The sequence below is a fragment of the Psittacula echo genome (assembly GCF_963264785.1).
Source record: "Psittacula echo genome assembly, chromosome: 16".
NCBI lineage: Eukaryota > Metazoa > Chordata > Aves > Psittaciformes > Psittacidae > Psittacula > Psittacula echo.
In genome coordinates, this window is record NC_137752.1 from 2,595,758 (window position 1) to 2,613,237 (window position 17,480).

The 17,480-nt window shown below is 40.1% G+C and overlaps 1 protein-coding gene across 5 annotated transcripts in view; it reads left to right on the top strand.

The window, feature by feature from the left end:
* The window catches only part of RABGAP1 (RAB GTPase activating protein 1), a 69,192-nt gene that overhangs the window by 41,598 nt on the left and 10,114 nt on the right, over window positions 1-17,480 (top strand). For all 5 annotated transcript variants that reach the window (XM_080630682.1, XM_080630684.1, XM_080630680.1 and 2 more), the window contains 6 exons: window positions 9,045-9,158; window positions 9,897-9,971; window positions 11,957-12,082; window positions 12,473-12,616; window positions 14,005-14,046; window positions 14,364-14,492. In XM_080630682.1, coding sequence (XP_080486808.1) covers window positions 9,045-9,158; window positions 9,897-9,971; window positions 11,957-12,082; window positions 12,473-12,616; window positions 14,005-14,046; window positions 14,364-14,492 — 630 coding nt within the window. The remainder of the gene's footprint in view (window positions 1-9,044; window positions 9,159-9,896; window positions 9,972-11,956; window positions 12,083-12,472; window positions 12,617-14,004; window positions 14,047-14,363; window positions 14,493-17,480) is intronic.

Below are 17,480 nucleotides of genomic sequence, written 5' to 3' on the forward strand. Positions count from 1 at the left end.
GACACACATTCTTTAGACAGGTGAGGTGCTCTGTCTCTGCAGGCAGCTTTCTGATGATTCTTCACTCAATATTGACTTATGTCACCTTTCAGTTTTTATTCCCATTGCAGAGTTTAAAACAAGCCACATACATTTAGTGGTGGCTGCAAATTGAAGTGTTTGTGGATTTCACCCACATCATATTTGCATCTCTTGAGCTTTAGCAGTTACTGAAAACGTTAACATAAGTTAATATTCCTGTATCCTGATCCAGGTTGTTTATTTACAGCCTCGGGTGTACTTCAGCAACCTGTCCTGTCAAAACTGATTCTCTAGCCAGTGAATTTGTGGGTACTTAAACAGAGAAACAGAAGATGTTAAAGTCATCTTTGGTTTGTGCTGAAGAGGTTGAGGGGGAGCTGATTGAAGGAGGGGCAGGCGCTGCTCCAGGGGGAGACAGGAGGCCAGGTCACTGTGGGACTGTTGAGAAGCAGCAGCTTTATTTGCTTAAGAAGTTTTTAGAAGTGCTGAGTTGGATGCACATTGCATTAAGATGTAGTTGGAATTTTGGGCAGCTCTTGGGGTACAGCACGAGGGTGCCCCTGGGCTGTCAGGAAGGCAAAAAGGAGTCCAAACTTCTTGCTCTGACTCCTTTCTTTTATGGATTTGTCAGATGAGGATAGCAGGTTTGTAACTCAAAGCTTTGGCTTCTCTCTGGTGGTCACTACTGGAGTAGTTTCATTAAGAAGCTAAATAAATTGAAGTAACTCCTTGTAAAGATGAACTCAAATCTTGCTGTGCATACGTGAGTCATTCTTACATGTTAACACCAGTCATGTGATACGAGCAATCAGATGCTTAATAAACCAAGTCATTGCTTTTACGGTAAATTGAAAAAAGTTCTTCTGGGATTTCAACTGTAAATGAATCCTTGAAAATCAATAATTAGATTAGTAAAGGATGACATTTTCATATGCTGGCAGGAATATAGAGGGATTTGTCAGGGGAAGCAAAACCAGACTTTGCACTAAAGTGGCTTAGGTATATTTATAGTGCTAGTGATTTTGTGTGTGTGTGTGTGAAATCTTTGGACTATTTTAATATAATGTAAGGCTTTGAGCTTTAGCTAACTGGAGTTGCTCGTTTGATGAAGTTCCATTAGTACCACACTGTGAAGTATTTTTAAATATTAGCATTGCTGAGTATTGAAAGTATTTCATAAAGACATTTTTTAAAGACATTTTCTGTAGATGCCGTCAAATGAATTGATGTTTAGTGTACAAAGAAATAAAACCCCAGAGGGCTGTAAGGTACCTGTGTGTTTCTGATCACCTCAGGTTTGGAGGGGTTAGGGATTTCTTGAGGTGAAATTGTCATTAAAACCTACTAAAAATAATGGTGCAGTTAATCCTTTCAGATAACGGGAAGCAGCATTACCTCCAGCCACGCTTTTGAACTGTCTGAAAGGATTTGCAATCACATACATTGTCTTCACAGACTTCTGTCTTCAGAAAAGCTGTACAGCACAGTGTTTTGCAAGGTCCTATGCTGATAAATTTCTCTCCATATGTAACCTTTGAAAGCTACTTTCTATTGTAATTCTAGCATGTAAACACTAGATTCAATTTTGTATTCCTCTAATGAATGCAACAGGATGGAAACGAGTTTGCAATTGCTAATGATGAGCTTTTTTACTGTTCTTAATACTCGTGGGTATGTCTTTTCTTCAGGGATTTCAGAATTGTCTTAGTACCTTTTTTAATTGTTTTGTTTTTTCCACATGCTGTTTACAATTGAACTGCAAGCATGGGAGGCTGTGCGTGCATGTGCTTTTAGGTTGCTGCGCTGAATGGAACACAGTGGAGCAATCTTACTTTAAAGGATGCTCGCTTTTCCGTGTGTCTCACCCGTCTCCTTACACCCTCATGGTAACTGGTACAGCAGAAGCCACTGGTGAGATTAGTTCAGTGTGTTCTGTGGAGATTTGACATTTGTCAGAGGGTTGTTACAAGGAGTTTTGAGTCCAGCTCCTTACACGAGTAGTGTTACAACTGGTAGTTTATTCCTGAGTGTTAGTGAGAAGGCAAAAAATAGACAAAATCACAGGTAAGGATGTGTACGTGTGTGTTTGTAAGAACTTTGTGCACCTTTTAATGGTGGAAATCGTTTCGTATTAAAAGATGAGAAAGAGGTGTGAGTATGAAACCCCTGCTATAAAGAACTAGGGAAAAAATCCACCAAAGCAGATTAGAAGAGCAAACAGGTGAATTAGAGCCAATCTGACCCTTAAGACTTTCTAATGCTGTGTTGAATTCTGACACAGTGGGGAGTATCAGGGGCTCGAGCTGTGTTATTCGATGTTCCTCATGTCTGCTGGGGTTTGCCCTGTTCTGAACTCTGCAGGGGAAGGGGGGGGTTTGGGGTGCAGGGCAGCTGAGGGAAAGTTATGGTGGTTCCAGAATATGATGTATTTTGTGCCAACTCAGAATTGCTGTTAAAATACAGGGGAGAGGGGTTCTTCTACCCCATCATTTTAATAGACATTTCTGCAGCTGATTTTTTCGACTCAGACTAATAATAAGCAAAACTACAGTTGAGCCAAAAATGACAAATGTTACTGATTTAAAATAATACTTGCATATTTTTCAATATTAAATGGAACGAGATAAATCGGAAGCATGTAAATATCTGATTCTCAATCTTTGCCTAATTATTTCCAAGAAGTAATTTTGCTATGAGCTGTTAAAACTCGAAGAAATGTATTATTCCCTTTGAGATGATCTGTACCCCAGCTGTGTCATACGTCTCTTGGCTTGTTTCCTTATTGCTGTAGATGTATATACTTATATATATATATGTGTACTTGGTGGCTGTACCATTACTGCCATGTTAAATTGCTTGCTTTGAAATACATATACACGCATATATATGTAAAATACATATAGGTATTTAAAATACATATACACACATATATATGCAAAGTACACATATATATGTATTTTAACCCAGGCAGTTCACCATGGCAGCACTGGTACAGTCACACAGTTTAGGGCTTTGTACAATATGTAATTTTAAGGATGTCAATGTGGTTCTTGGCGGATTTTATAAACACTTTTCTGACTCTCTCATCAGCACTTCCCATCCTCAGAGAAACTGCACATTCTTCAGTGATTGTTCCACTGGTTCCATTTTTTTTGTCTGCCATTTGTTCTGGATTGATGTAATCTTGATACTACTAAACTTTCAAGGGCTGTTGACCCATTTCACATAGCCTAGGATTGCCTGTTCTCCAAATGTATGGATCATGCATCAACAGTACTAAGTAGCCTTACTGTTTTGCCTAAAAGCCTAGCTAATTTATTTACTATTCTCTCTTTAAAGAGAGGTCTCTGGAAGGGGTAGCATATTTTGGGATGCTCCTTCTCTTTAAAGGGAAACTCAGACTTTGAATAGCAGTACTTGTTGATCAGTGATATTATTGTAGCCAAAGGATGCATGGGTGGTTTAATAGGAAGTTTTTTGCTTCACGTTTCTTGATGAGATGTAGTGTTCTCCAGAGCTGTGTGAAGAGTGTAGTTTTTTATTCTGAAATGCACTTGTACACTTTATTTGAACGGTCTGAATGGATCATAAATACATTTAAGAAATAAATGATACGTCACATGTTTTCACGTCTTGTCTCGGATGACTTCTGTGCAGCTGTGCTGATAAAGGTGGGTTCCTATGGGAGTGGGTGGGGTTTTCTCCTCTTATCTTGATTGCTCTAAATAGTCTGGCTTGAACGTAATTGCCCAGAGCAGGAAAACCTTCCAGCATGCGTTCCGTGTTTATGCTTTATCCATACATGATGTAGGGCACTGTAGGCAAACTCCTCTCTGTAATTTTCCTGTGGGAAACTTGAGCCCTAAAAGGAAACGAACACAGCGAAAGGGCTGGATATCACAAGGGATTCACTTTTATTTTTAGAATTGCACTATATTGCCATATTTGGACTGAAAGTATGCTGTATCAATGCACTATTGTATCAAATTGCAGCTAACCATTCCAAATTGGTCTAAATTATTCAGGTTGTTTCCCCAAATACTACCCATTTGTGCATGGTAAGTGCTAACCCCAGGTAACACAGTCTGTGGGCAGCAGTTCTTGTGAGAAGTTTACAACTGCCTTGCTTTGAAAGCGGGTTTTGTGCTATTTCCTGAAGGACTCACTAACAGGTGTAACTCTTCTTAGCAACACCTCATGGTGCTTTGGTTGAAGACAAATGCAGGAAATGCACTCTGTGTGAACGTCAGTCTAAATATGAAGTCATCTTGGGAATGCCACCAACCTGCAGAACAGACCTGGTGACACAGTATCCTGCTGACACTGAAAATAGCTGTCGAAACACCTTTATCATGTTTTCAGACCTGCTTATAATGTACAGATCTGCTCAGAATAACTTATTCCCATTGTGCAGTATTACCCTTGGTGCTGCCCGTGAATGGTTTAGGGAGTCTGGGCTTTTTTCTGTTTCCAACCCTAACTATTCTATGATTGCAATTGCTGAAGCTGTCAGCTGGCTTGATGCCCTCTTGACTCGCTTGTCTACACCTTGCAACACCATGCCACGTGCTGCTCTGACCTTCCTGAAACATAATTGTAGGGTGAAAATCAATCCCATCGTGTCAAGAGTGGGAATCCAGCAGTTCAGGTTGTGGTGGATGTGTTGGGAAAGTCACCGATGTGAGCAAATCTCCATATTTTGAATCATTTGAATCATTCTGGGGTTAGGGTAGGGGGAAATCTGACCTTCGGACCTCACTGTTTTCCCATGTTTATGCTGATTTTGATGTCAACCTGTGTCTAGGTGCAGGCTTTTATGTTTTGTGCCTCCATTGGATTTCTCCAGTCGCCTGGTGCAACAGGAGTTGGGCTTTGGGTGTCAAACCATTTCCAGCAGACAACTTCCTTTACTTCTCTGGAGGTTTCTTATCTCAGTGTTTTTTTTCATCACAGATCTTGTCCTTTCAGCAATTCTTTGCTGCTGCTTTTTCATCCTCTTGGGTTTATGGAGGGGATTAGAAGGAATAAACCTGAGCTGCTGAAAACTACAAGCAGATCAGCCCCATTAAGAGGTACTAGGGGCTTCAGCTCTTCCATGTCTTTTAATTGTGGCTTAAGCTAGAGAAAAAGCTTCTAGAGTTACCCATTCTCCGTCTGACATGGATCAGGTTTCTAACTGCATGGTATGGTTTGCAGATCCTGGGAAGATCATGAAAACACAAGGAAAATGTCTTCTAACTGTCTTCAGTTCAGAAGGTGGGAACCAGTATGCTTTTACATGCAGGCTGGTACAGCAGATGAGCTTCTATCTGCTGCACTGCATCCTGGTTTCCATAATTACACACATAGCTCCTTTCTGAATCAATTGTAAAGGCAGGTTTCCAGTATAACTCCTCTAGTATTTTAAAGGGCATAAAAGAGGGGGAGGAAGGGTATGTTATTAGTCTGAGTATCCACATTTTCCTGCTTTCCTTCAGAGCTGCAAACTGTTGAGAGAATTGTAATCTTTGCTACACTTGCCTCAGTTCTCATGGCTGTTTTCCACGCTGTTTTCTTTATTGCTTTCTTTTTCTTCCTGTCATTCTTAGCTTTCTATTTTTCTATCCCAGTTTGTGAAGGGTGTGGGTTCAGAAGGGTTTCCTTCATTTCCCAGTCCCCTGAAAGCATGAGAAATTGCCCATTGAGCCAATTCTCACAGCAAGGTACAAAAATAGGAGTAAAGAAAAGGTTACACAATGCTTGGATTGCAGCAGTTTGTACTAATGGGGAGATTTCAAAGCCATGGGTTGAAAAACATATTTTAAACCTTATCATTTCCGTTAATTTTTCTCTCTCCAAGCTGTGCTTCAGCTGCAGGAACCAGTGCTACAGATTACTTGAGGAATTGTACTGAAACACAGGAGTCAAGTGCTGAACAAGTCACGTAAAGCCAGAGAGAGGCCACTAATTAGTTCTCTTTAGTCATAATGAGTGATTTGTTTGAGAAGCCTCTCCTAAGAGTTTCCAGCCAGATGCTTTGGTCTCTGCTATTAACTAAGTGGATTAAAAGACAAGTGGATTTAAGCTTGTTTTGCCATTGCAGCAGAACACAGGTAACACTCGGAGATAAACCCGCTTGTTTGGTACCACAAATTGCTATTTGCAGTGAACAGTTACTCTGCTCCTGCAAAGCTGAGTGCTTCAATTCAGCTTTGTGAACCTTAAAGAAACTAAAAGTTATCCCTGAGACTGTATTCACATGCTTTAAAGTTCTCAGAATTGTTTCTGAACGTTGTCTTTCTCTACTTGCAAAACCAGCTGAAGCCAACAGCCAAACATTCTTGTACTTGTCTTTGCTGACTTGAAAGGCTTCCATTTAGATGAAATTTATTTAGCATTGGATTTTGTTTCTGATTTCCTTATAATGAGATGGACCTCTTTGGCATGTTAATTGTTATCAAATTGAAATGCTAACCGTACTTTTGATGTAATTTCCAAAACAGCCCTGTAACTTGATTCTAGCAACAGTGTAATGCTTTCCTAATGAAATGTCTGTATTAAGCCACAGAGAGGAGCATTAACCTTGGATTAAAATCAGAAGAGAAAATGAAGCACACTGTGGTAATTCTGTTCTTGTTGTTTGCAATATCATTTTGTGAAGAAAAAGAGCAGCTAAAAGCTGCATGTAATTATCCTCGCACTGATTATATCATGTAATTCTGTGCTATCTGTTTTACTTCTAGGCTGTTTTCTATTTGTCTAACAGAAACATGGGCTATTTGGATATAGTGAACCTTTGCTTAAAAACAATCTCTTCTGTTGTGCTTCTACAGAGCATCTTGCATACCTGGACGCTGATGCATGGTGATCTCACGTGTGAAGAAGACTGCCTTTTTTGTGTGTTCAGTCCCTGCCAGGGAAGCCACCTCACGAGGGAACCTCTGACCCTTTGATGGTGCTTGATAACTATCATGGCATCTTCTTGGATGATTCCCACTGCTAAGCTCTTGCTCTCATTAGCTACTCAGGAAAGTCATCTTTGAAATAGTGGGAAGAGGACCCAATCATAGGCAAATGTAAATACCTACAGACAAACAGAGGGCTAGAAAATAGCTGGGTCCTGATTGTCTCAAAAGGTACAAGACATAGTGAAACATCCATGCAAAATCTGGAATCGGATTAATCAGGAAGCACAAAATATGGCATAAAATTGTAGGAATAGTTCTGAAATGGCAGAGGTCAATTCAGGTTATTTTCATTTGACATGGTGAGCACAATTTCAGATTCAAGAGACCTACTGAAGTTGCCTGTCACGTGCTGGGTGACTTAAGTGTTTTAAAGACAGCTTGGGGTGGTTTCTGTTGTACGCTAGTCACAGAATAACTTGGGTTTGAAAGGGACTTCTGGAGCTCATCTAGTCCAACCTGCTCAAAGCAGGCTTTACCAGATTAGGTTGCTCAGAGTCCTCTTGAGTTGAGTCTTGGACACATATGATGATGGAGATTTACAGCCTATTTCAGCAACCCATTTCCATCACATGGAAGAAGCTGCTTAATTTTCCAGTTTGCATAAATGTTTCTTGTAAAGTGAAAGGTTTGGGATCTGCGTCAACTCTTTTGACAGCTATTTTCTGTGTGCCCACTTAGTAGGTTTTTCACTTGTGTCACTGTTAGGTGTGAGCTTTAAAAATACATACTACGTACTATTGGGTTTTGTGCTAAAGGAGGCTGTGTGATGGGTATGAGCTGTTTCCTTTGGCTTCCGAAATAAGCAAATTGCTTCATTTTGCTACTGGGGTGGGAGAGTTTTCTGTTTTCAGTGGATATCCTTCCTTGCAGTGCTGTGAGCTCTGACTTCAGTGACTAAGCTCAAAATAGGTTCAATCTGAACTGAATGAGATGGATCAAGAACATCTCGGTCATTTGTCTAATATTGACAGAGACCAAAGAAGACCTTGGTGTGGGAATGGCATCTACTGATTATCCCATTAGGAATGTGAGTCTGTTGTAGAGGGCAAATTAGGTTTAAGTTGGACTTTATTCACAAATGCTTATGGTTTCTGTTCTGTGCTTGACACAAACCTCTTCCTTCTATGTTCTGGAAACCATTTTTCTGGATACCTCTCCAGGGTAGGGCTAGGATTCCTTCTAAGCCACCATCCTCAGTGGGCTGTTTGAGGCCAGTATTGCAAGTAATTTCATGGAGATGGCTTGGCGTTTAAATCACACAGTTAAAAGTCCGTATCTAATTGTTCTGCTTTGTCAAATTTCTTTCATCTCTACCAGGAGTTCTCACTGCCTTTTGTGTAGGACTCGCCCTTGATGCATTTTCTTGGTGTTTCTTCCAATTGGTCTTTTCAGTCCATTGTTCACATTTACTGCTTTTCCTAATTGTATGCAGCTTGTTATTGTTCAGCTCTCCAAATGTCAAAGGCATCTGAAACTGATTGCATCAGAGCAAAGGAGGGAACGAAGTTCCACCTTCCTCATACGGAAATGCTCAGCTCATACAGGCGACTGTCCCTGCATTATATCATGTTTTACTGTACCGTATTGTCTTTCTTGGGCTCATATACTCAGTTTTCTACTTTTCTATTGTCTAATTCAGTGGAGGGGATTAAGAGTGGTTTCTCCAGCTGAACCTAAGGGACAGAATTTGGACAGCACCATGGAGCTGCTTGCAATTGACTCTTCCTCTCCACAGATGTGAGAGAAAAGAAATGGGGCCAGGCAGTATTTGCATTCAGGAGTCTCCCAAGGGAAGGCTGCTATCTGCATTGCAATGTCCTGGAACACTTGTGTGTGTGCTTTTTCTGCTACTCACTGACCATTTGTAGATGTGCTTCAGTAACCAGATCTATCAAGATTGAGATCTGGAGCTGCCAGCCTGCAGGCAGCCTGTATCTTGTTGAATAGACTGGGTTTTGTTAAATTCAGAACAGTGCACAGAGCACAGCGCCAATCTCTTAACTCTCAGGCCCAGCATATTGTAATTTATATTCTTTTGATGTGTTTTCATTTACTTCTTTGGTTTTTTCATAATAGGAGTCTCCACAAGACAGTGCTATCACGAGAGACATCAATCGAACGTTCCCTGCGCATGATTATTTTAAAGACACTGGGGGAGATGGCCAGGACTCCCTGTACAAAATATGCAAGGTATTCGTTTAATTCTTCTTGGCTTGTTTTGGTAACTTGTGTTTAACATCATTAACAGATGTGACTGTTACCTGAGAAGAGTGTGTATGTAGTACTGGTAGTACTATGGAGACAGACTCTGGCACTAGAGTCAGTCTGGTTCTTCATTGTAGGCGTTGATTTAGTTATAGTGTCATTCAGATAGGAGACCTAAAGTAGTAAGCCCTTCTGGATTCCTGAGCACTAAGATGTTGTACTTGAAGGGATTCCAGACATGTAAGCCTGAATCACAGAGCAAACTATATGCTATGATGGAGGTGAGGGCTAATTCCATACTGATCAAGAGCAGCTCACCTTTGGCTGCAGCAAGCTCCCTAGTTGTCAATATTGTCTCAGTCACGCTGGTGAAGTTAGGGATGTGTTTGAAGCTTCCAGCACTCTTTCTTCTGTGTCCCAAGTGTTTCTCTCTCTTCCTAATGTCCCTGTAGCACCTGTTCAGAGGTAAAAGCACTCAGAGAGATGGATTAATACGTTGCAGCCTTCTTGGTGCATCACTGTAACCAGCTACTGCTACTGTATTGTGGTGGTATAAATATCATGTTCTATGATGCTATGGTATATCACAGTTTGATTTTCTTACAGGTTTTCTTTTCATTAGAATGGCAGCTGATGCACCCTGTGAAAACATTCAATGCAGTGGTTTGTTTTCTTTGTGCTTGTAACTCCATGCAGCCAGTGTGATTCTTGATTTTCTTTTAGGCCTACTCTGTCTATGATGAAGAGATTGGCTACTGTCAAGGCCAGTCATTTCTTGCTGCTGTGCTGCTTCTACATGTAAGTGGTGGGGATTTTCCCCATGTTTGGTTTAAGCTTAACAATAAATATTACTCCACATGCCTAGAGCAAATGTTGGTAACTCCTGAACTACGAGGGTTGCAGGTCACGTATCCATTTATACGCTGGTGAATAATAATGTGATTTTAGATCGAGAAGAGTACACTGCGATATTCCCAGTGACTCCTGTCACAGTCAGCGTTCATGTCACTGTGTTCCTGTTTCAGGACCCCTTCCATTTGAAGCTCTGCAGTCAGTTTACCAGGTCTCAGAGCTTTGAACAATGTGCTGTGTATCTGAGCTGTTTTGTCTGAGCTTTTGTGGCTCTTGGGGTTAGTGAAGGATCCAATAATAGTTGAATTTTTAAAAAGATACCAATTTCTGTATTTAAAAACTAATTGTTGTTGGTAGCAGTGGTCTCATCAGAGTAACATCCTTTGATTGGTGTGTGTTGGAAGCAGGAGAGGTTTATGGTTGCTCTATATTGGAAGCAAAACTTTTAGATTCGCTCACACTTGGGAAACAGGGAAGGATTAGAAATTTGAGCAAATTATTTGTAGACCGTTCTGTGTCAGGGTTAACATCTGCTCTTTGTCAGGGTTTCCATTCAAACATGGGGAGCTGAAACCGAGCAGAGTTTCTAAGGCCGGTAATGTTTTGAGGTTTCTTTTTCCCAGCTGCTTTTGGGTGATTGTTGCTACTGTAGGGAACTAAGTCTGAAGACTTCTCGGTAGTTTTGAGTGGAAGAGGAAGTCTGGTCTTCAGTGAAGGATGTTCCATAATGTTGTGAAGGCAGTGAAGGATATAGAAGAGATTGTAAACTCTGTTCTTTTGAAACAAAAGCCAAATCATAAATGGTGACAGCCTTTTAGTTCTTTGAAGCTGTAATCTGAAAGATTTACTTGATGAGCAGTTAATTCTTTTATTACTCCACTGAATCAGATCAGGAAGGGTGATGCTTTCTGACAGGAGGACTGGTCACTTTTACTGACATACGTGCTTTCTTACAGCTTTTTCATTGTCATAGGTCCATTTTTTTAGTATCCTTTGCATAGAGAGACTGTTGGGAATAAACCAGGTTTATTCAGGAGTTCTTTAACAATAGGTGTTGCTTCTGTGAATAATGCATGCATTTAAAAAAGCTAGATTTCAAATAAGGTTCTTTTTATTTGATTCTCTTTGAAGTCAGCCCTTGGAGTGTGGCTGCTGGGGAAGATAAATATTAAAAAGAAATGTGGCAGAAAAGGAAGTGAAGTTTCTGCAGGTCCTTCACTACAGTTTGGGGAATGTCTCAGCAGAGTTTTCAGTCTTAACAATCTGCATCTGCAGATTAATAACAGAATACTTGAGATGGATATTCTGTTCTCTACAGGAACAAGTGATTGACCTGAAATTTTGATGTCTAAACGTTGATGAGCTTTGAGTGTTTCTGCAGTTTTTGGCAGGAAATGAGTATTGAACTTGGGCAAACCAATGCTGAGTTGTGATGTGTGGAGCCTCTGTTAGCAGTTGCTGGTCTCTCTTATTCATGCCATTTAATAAATTAACATCAAATGTAATAATGTGATTTAAAAAGGTAAATGTATCAGTGAGAATAAGGGAAAGATCCTGTTAACATCCTCTAGTAATACTGCCTTTGTCTTTGGTACTTGGGTGACAAAGGGTTAGGCTGTTCAGAATCTGTAAGATTTTGATTGTGCCGTGATTTGGAACACAAGAAACTGCTTTGGTCTTCATTTCTGAAAGATGACTTTTTAGTTGAGTGATTGAGGTGGTTTATTCCACAGAATAAGAATGAAGTGCCATTTGCAACACGGCCTCATTTTGTGTGTTAATATTCTTGTTTACTTTTAAACTGGATAGGGCCAGATTAAAGGGTAGTGACAATTTAGCCTCTCTGTAAGAGGAGAAGGGAGTGAAGGGCAAATGCAACCAATATGAAAGACTGAAATGCTTTGTGGTAACTTCGCTTTCCTCTCTCTCAGATGCCTGAGGAGCAAGCTTTCAGTGTTCTGGTCAAAATCATGTTTGATTATGGACTCAGGGAACTTTTCAAACAAAACTTTGAAGACTTGCACTGCAAGTTCTATCAGCTGGAGCGCCTCATGCAGGTGGGTGTTCAAATGTGCATGAAGTGAATGGATCAGAGCCTGCGATTCAAAACTAGCTATTTATCTTACACGTGGATAGTGTTTGTGACCTCTCAGTAAGGATAAAAAGTGAGGACTATCAATATTGGAGGTTTTTTTAAGACTAGAGGATGTTGACTTGAGACCAGTCTGGTGATTGGACTCATGGTGAGCATCATCTAGTGGCCTTCTGAGCATCCACACTGGGACAAGCCTTTGCCATCCTTACAAGGGCATGTGTGGATCCAGAAGCCTGCCTTGTTACACTGATTGTCACTCTACCCAACTGGCTTCTGTTACTTTGGGATTTAAGCTACAGTTCCAAATAGTAGAAATTAACTTCCAGTATTTCTGTGTGTTTTTTACTATTAGGAATACATTCCTGATCTGTATAACCACTTTCTGGACATTAGCCTTGAAGCACACATGTATGCTTCCCAGTGGTTCCTTACCCTCTTCACTGCAAAATTCCCTCTCTACATGGTCTTCCATATTATTGACTTGCTCTTATGTGAGGTATGTGTTATAATTGGGGACTTGTACTGCTATCAACTTGTGACAGTTTCTCACTATCTTGATTCATGTCCTTGTTACTATCTGTTCTTTCAGAGCTAGGCATGTGATAATTATTTTTATGCAGAAGTGTGATGTTTCTGCAATGAAAAAGAGTTCTTGGCATTTTAAACATACAAATTAGACGTCAATGTCTGTGTAAAAGATTATAATCTCCTATTTCTTATAACACTGTTGAATCTCTGTGAAATTCTGTAGAGTGCTCATGGGATAAGAGTTAATTTACAAATACGTGGATTCCTCTGTTGTTAAATTGTATTATACACAATGATAACTTATTTATTTACAGTATTATTGCATGGAGGCCTTTGTGTATGAAATTGCCAAGCTAACTCTCATGCTGGTAATTTAAAAAGCTTGGAGCGCTTTCCTCTGGAAACTTGAAGTCTCTTTATATTTGACAGCACCTATTCAGAGAGCAAAATTCTTTACACTGAGATTTTGTATGTAATCATGTTTAGAACAGTGTATTTGGTAGTATGCTGGTAAGTGATTTGAGTGAGAGCTTATTAAAATAAGTGAACAAGTCACATTTTGTACTGAAGCATCCTTGAGTTACTGAATGATTTGCTTTTTTACTCGCTGGTTACCATTATGCATCCATTCTTCACTGGATCTGCAGTTGTTCCTGTGAAGTGCAATTTGTCTGCGTTTCCTGTTCTGAAGGGTTTCAGCATTCATAAACCTCCTGGTCAATGGTTTTACCCTTTCTCTGTGTCTGTCTGGTGCTTTCTTTGTCCATGTGCCAACATAAGAGAAAGCAACAGATGGTATCAAAAAAATCAGTTCTGTTTGTTTAGAAACACATTTTCAATTCATAAATCGTAAATGTTTTCATAGTGAAGTGTTAAGGATTTTCTTTTTATCATTGTAAAGTAATGGTGAAAGAATAGTGGGAAAAGAAAGACAGAATCTTAAAATAAGATAAGCAACGTGCCTCGATTATCAAAGGTACCCCTTAAGAAGGTGTGTGCTACTGGCTATACAAACTGTTTGTATTCAACTGGGCTTTACAAGTAAAACACTTCTAATAAGTAGTGACAAAATGCACAATAGTGCCTTCAGCATCTCAGAGTTTCAGACTACTAAGGAGATAGTAAAACCTATGATGAAACATTGTTTTTCCACTCATATTTAAGTAAAGATACTATCCTCATTGTTTGCAAAGTCATTCTCTGGGCCTTTGATTTAATATAGCCCTTAGTTTCACTTGTATCCTGGTTCTCCTTATCACAGAAACTAGACAAACAACAAACCCCACCACATAAATTAATATCCAGGCTTACAAATACTGAGAAATTAATTTGTTTTGTCATTATTTTTCTCTCCAGGGAATAAGTGTTATCTTTAACGTTGCACTGGGATTATTAAAAGTGAGTATACGATGTTATATTGTGTTGTGCATTGTCATGCACCATATAAAAAGTTAAGATGCCTGTTACAGAAATACTGTGGTTTTATTTTTAAAGCTAACAACTTCCTGTATACCCTGTGCTGGTGTCTGGCATGGCCTGTACAGCACAGTGCTTTTGGGCTGGGGTTGCAGAAACAGAAGCAACCTGTTTGCAGAAGGTTAAAAAGCAGTTACGTTCCTGGAGCTTTACGAAGCTGTTGTTGCATCGTCTCTGGGAATTCAGTAACTGTACAAAACCTGCTTGGCAGTGACTCTTTCTTCTCTCCTTGTCCCCAGACTACCAAGGATGATTTGTTACTGACTGACTTTGAAGGGGCTTTAAAATTCTTCCGTGTGCAGCTGCCCAAGAGATACCGTTCAGAAGAGAATGCAAAAAAGCTGATGGAGTTAGCGTGTAATATGAAGGTAAAGATGTGGTGACAGCAACTGCAAACATGTTTAATGGGCATCGCTGTCTGTCTCCATATGCAGCTTGCTTGTCCAGATGCAAATACATTGCAGATGCTTTAGTGAAACACAGTAAAGCCCCGAGAGTCTAAGAGTGATATGGGCCCACCTAGAGAACTCGAAACCAGAGTGGCTCTCAGAAAGCAATAGTCAGTGCTACTAAAATCAGGCTACTGAAAAAAACAACCTTAAATGACTAATGGTACTAATATAAAACAATTGCAGACAACTGCAGATCTTTAATGAAATCTTTCTCCAATAGTAGCTGTAAACAGGGTAGTATCTTTCATCAGGAGGTAGTAGGGAAGTTTCATTTAAAACAGAGTCAATAATGGAGAAACAGAATGTGATCTTTTAGGCTGGTTTTGATTGTGGGTGCATGTGATGTTTATGTACTGCAATAGGGAGCTCTTTAAAAACGCACTGATGGATGTACAGATCTTCCAGGGACATGAAGGAATAGGATATGGCATGTAAAATTTCTTACAAGTCAAGCAAAGGAAATGACCTTGAGGTTTCTGTATTCCCTGTGTGAGTTTTGAGTTGTCACTGGTTTATGTTGGGGGATGGATCCTGCTTTTTTAAACAGCATTTTAAGTTAATTCCCTGTTCAAGACTACTTCACTTGTACTCTAGGTAGCTGGAAATGACAGGTTAATCTGTTACGATCTTTCTAGTCTAAAGAGGGTCTACTTTATCTGAAATTAAACAAAGTGCTGGCTAAGTTGTATATTGTCTAGGGCTGCCACAGTTAGCTGAAGCCTTTAGTAATGCAAAAAAGCATTGTTTTTCATGAGCAGCCCATGCAGTATTTGCTTCCTTCTTGCCTTTTCGTTTGGGTACTGGGAACAAGTGTTAAGTTCTGGTTGGAAGCAAAGCTCTGAGGTACTGTACAGTGCTTGATGTGCAGGTAGTTCTGAATGTGAACCTTTGTAAGTACCTTCTGCTCTCTCTGAGGGAGCTTTGAGGCTCACAAGCTCATCTAGACTGTCTTTTAGTGGGGTTGTCACAGCTCTGTGACTTCTCCCACAGATCACTGATTAACTGTTCATACAGTCAATGTTTAGGAAATACTGATAATTAAGACATGATTTCTTTAACAGAAACCATGCATCACAGCAAAATGTGCTCTCTGGTTCTTATAGAAGCCTTCTTCTGAACAGAGTGGAATCATAGAAACTAGAGTTTGCTGTGTACTAGAGAGATGCTGACTCATAAATGAATTCATCTCAGTAATTCCTGTTTTCTTACAGAGCTCTTTGAATAAACTCTTTTGAGCTCTCCTGTATGTTTGAACTACTGAGGTAAACTGTGCAGGGGTTGTTGCTTGATTGTGGATTATTCGGGGTTTCAGTTGCCCGCTAAGCCCTATTTCTTAAATATATATCTATGTAATAAAATTTTTATCCTCTGACATTAAGATTCCAGTTATATATAGCAAATACTGCATTACCTCATGACTGCAAGTCAATTGCTTTTCTAATTAGTAGATATAGTAACTAAAGCTTTATGTGGGCACTTGGGAATAAGCCTTTAAAGTGACATTTCCAAGAAAAGTTACAGTGAGGAGGTTATTGATTCTTCTGTATGGATGTAACTATTTGCGTTCTAAAACGGACCACTGATAATTTATTTAGTGTATTTTAAGGAAGCTGTGATCTTTCTTTACAGTTTCATGTAGACAAATTTTTAGTCAAATACCCTGGTATGGTTCGAAGTATCCTTTCTCCTTAAGATTCACTTAGAGGAATTCTTTGTAGCATCAGTACATAAGTACACAACTTCCCTAGTATGCTTCAAAGCATCTGGTGCTCCTGGTGTAGTACCAGTACACATAACAGTGTTCTGCCTAGAGTTCAAGTATATCTTATATGAAACTACTGTAGAAATGATGGAATAATCAAGAAAAAAGCTGGTTTAGCTCTCCAATCATTTACCATTAGCCACAGATCAGATGGTTCACGTGCATCTGGTTAGGATTATGTGTAATGGGTGCATTTGCCTTTCACATTCCCAAATAGCACCTTGTTCCTCTTCCCACTCTGCCCAAGTTCCCTGCATTCCCAGTGCTGTGTGAAGAAGTTAAAGCAGACAGTCTTCCCTGAGCAGTCCACAGCAGGTTGCCCACTGCTTCCTCGAGTACTTTGTGGTTTTTTGGGGGTTAAATGGGAGGTTATGGGGAAAGTACAGACTGCACTACTGGACTCTGCACAGATGCATCCCCATTTGTGTTGCCCTGATGTGAGTGCTGCATGTAATTGCTTTCTTTGACCTAAAATACAAGTCCTTTGCTGTCAGTAGAAATCTCCTGCTCTGTATCTGGAAGTGTTTTCGAGCAGAAAAGGGCCTGATGTCAAAATAAATCATTTATAGGAAGGGAGAACTAGCCTGGCTAGGGCATTGTGATTACAACAGCATTCTGCTGGAAAGGAGGTCAGCAAGTGATCAGCTTGAGACAACACTGGATTCTTAAAGTCACTCCTGAACGTTGCTGTCAATGTTAACAGAGTTGCTGCTACTTCCTGTGCCATGAAAAACTGTGGTGGGACTTGAGTGTTCATTTGTGCTTTCTGACACCACGCAAACCAAAGGGCCTTGATGAACTCCCCAGGACATGGTTCCCTCTAGGGCTCCAGTGGCCAGAATGAGTGACAATAGCAAATCTTCTCAGGATCACCTCATTATTGGTATCCAAAGGCAAAACTGGTTTCATGCACTTGGGAAGGTATAAGATGAAAATACAGCACTGTGCCTGCCTTTCTTTCCTCTCAGGTGGCTGGATGCCTCACTTCTCAAGATCTAACCTTTACATAGGTTGAGATTTGGTGTATTGTACCCCATAATTTGGGCAGTGTTTGAGCAGGGGCAGAGCAGTGAAACAACCTACTCAAGTTACTGGCTTCATTGTAAGTAAATAATACTGGAGTGCTGAGTAAGAGTAACTTC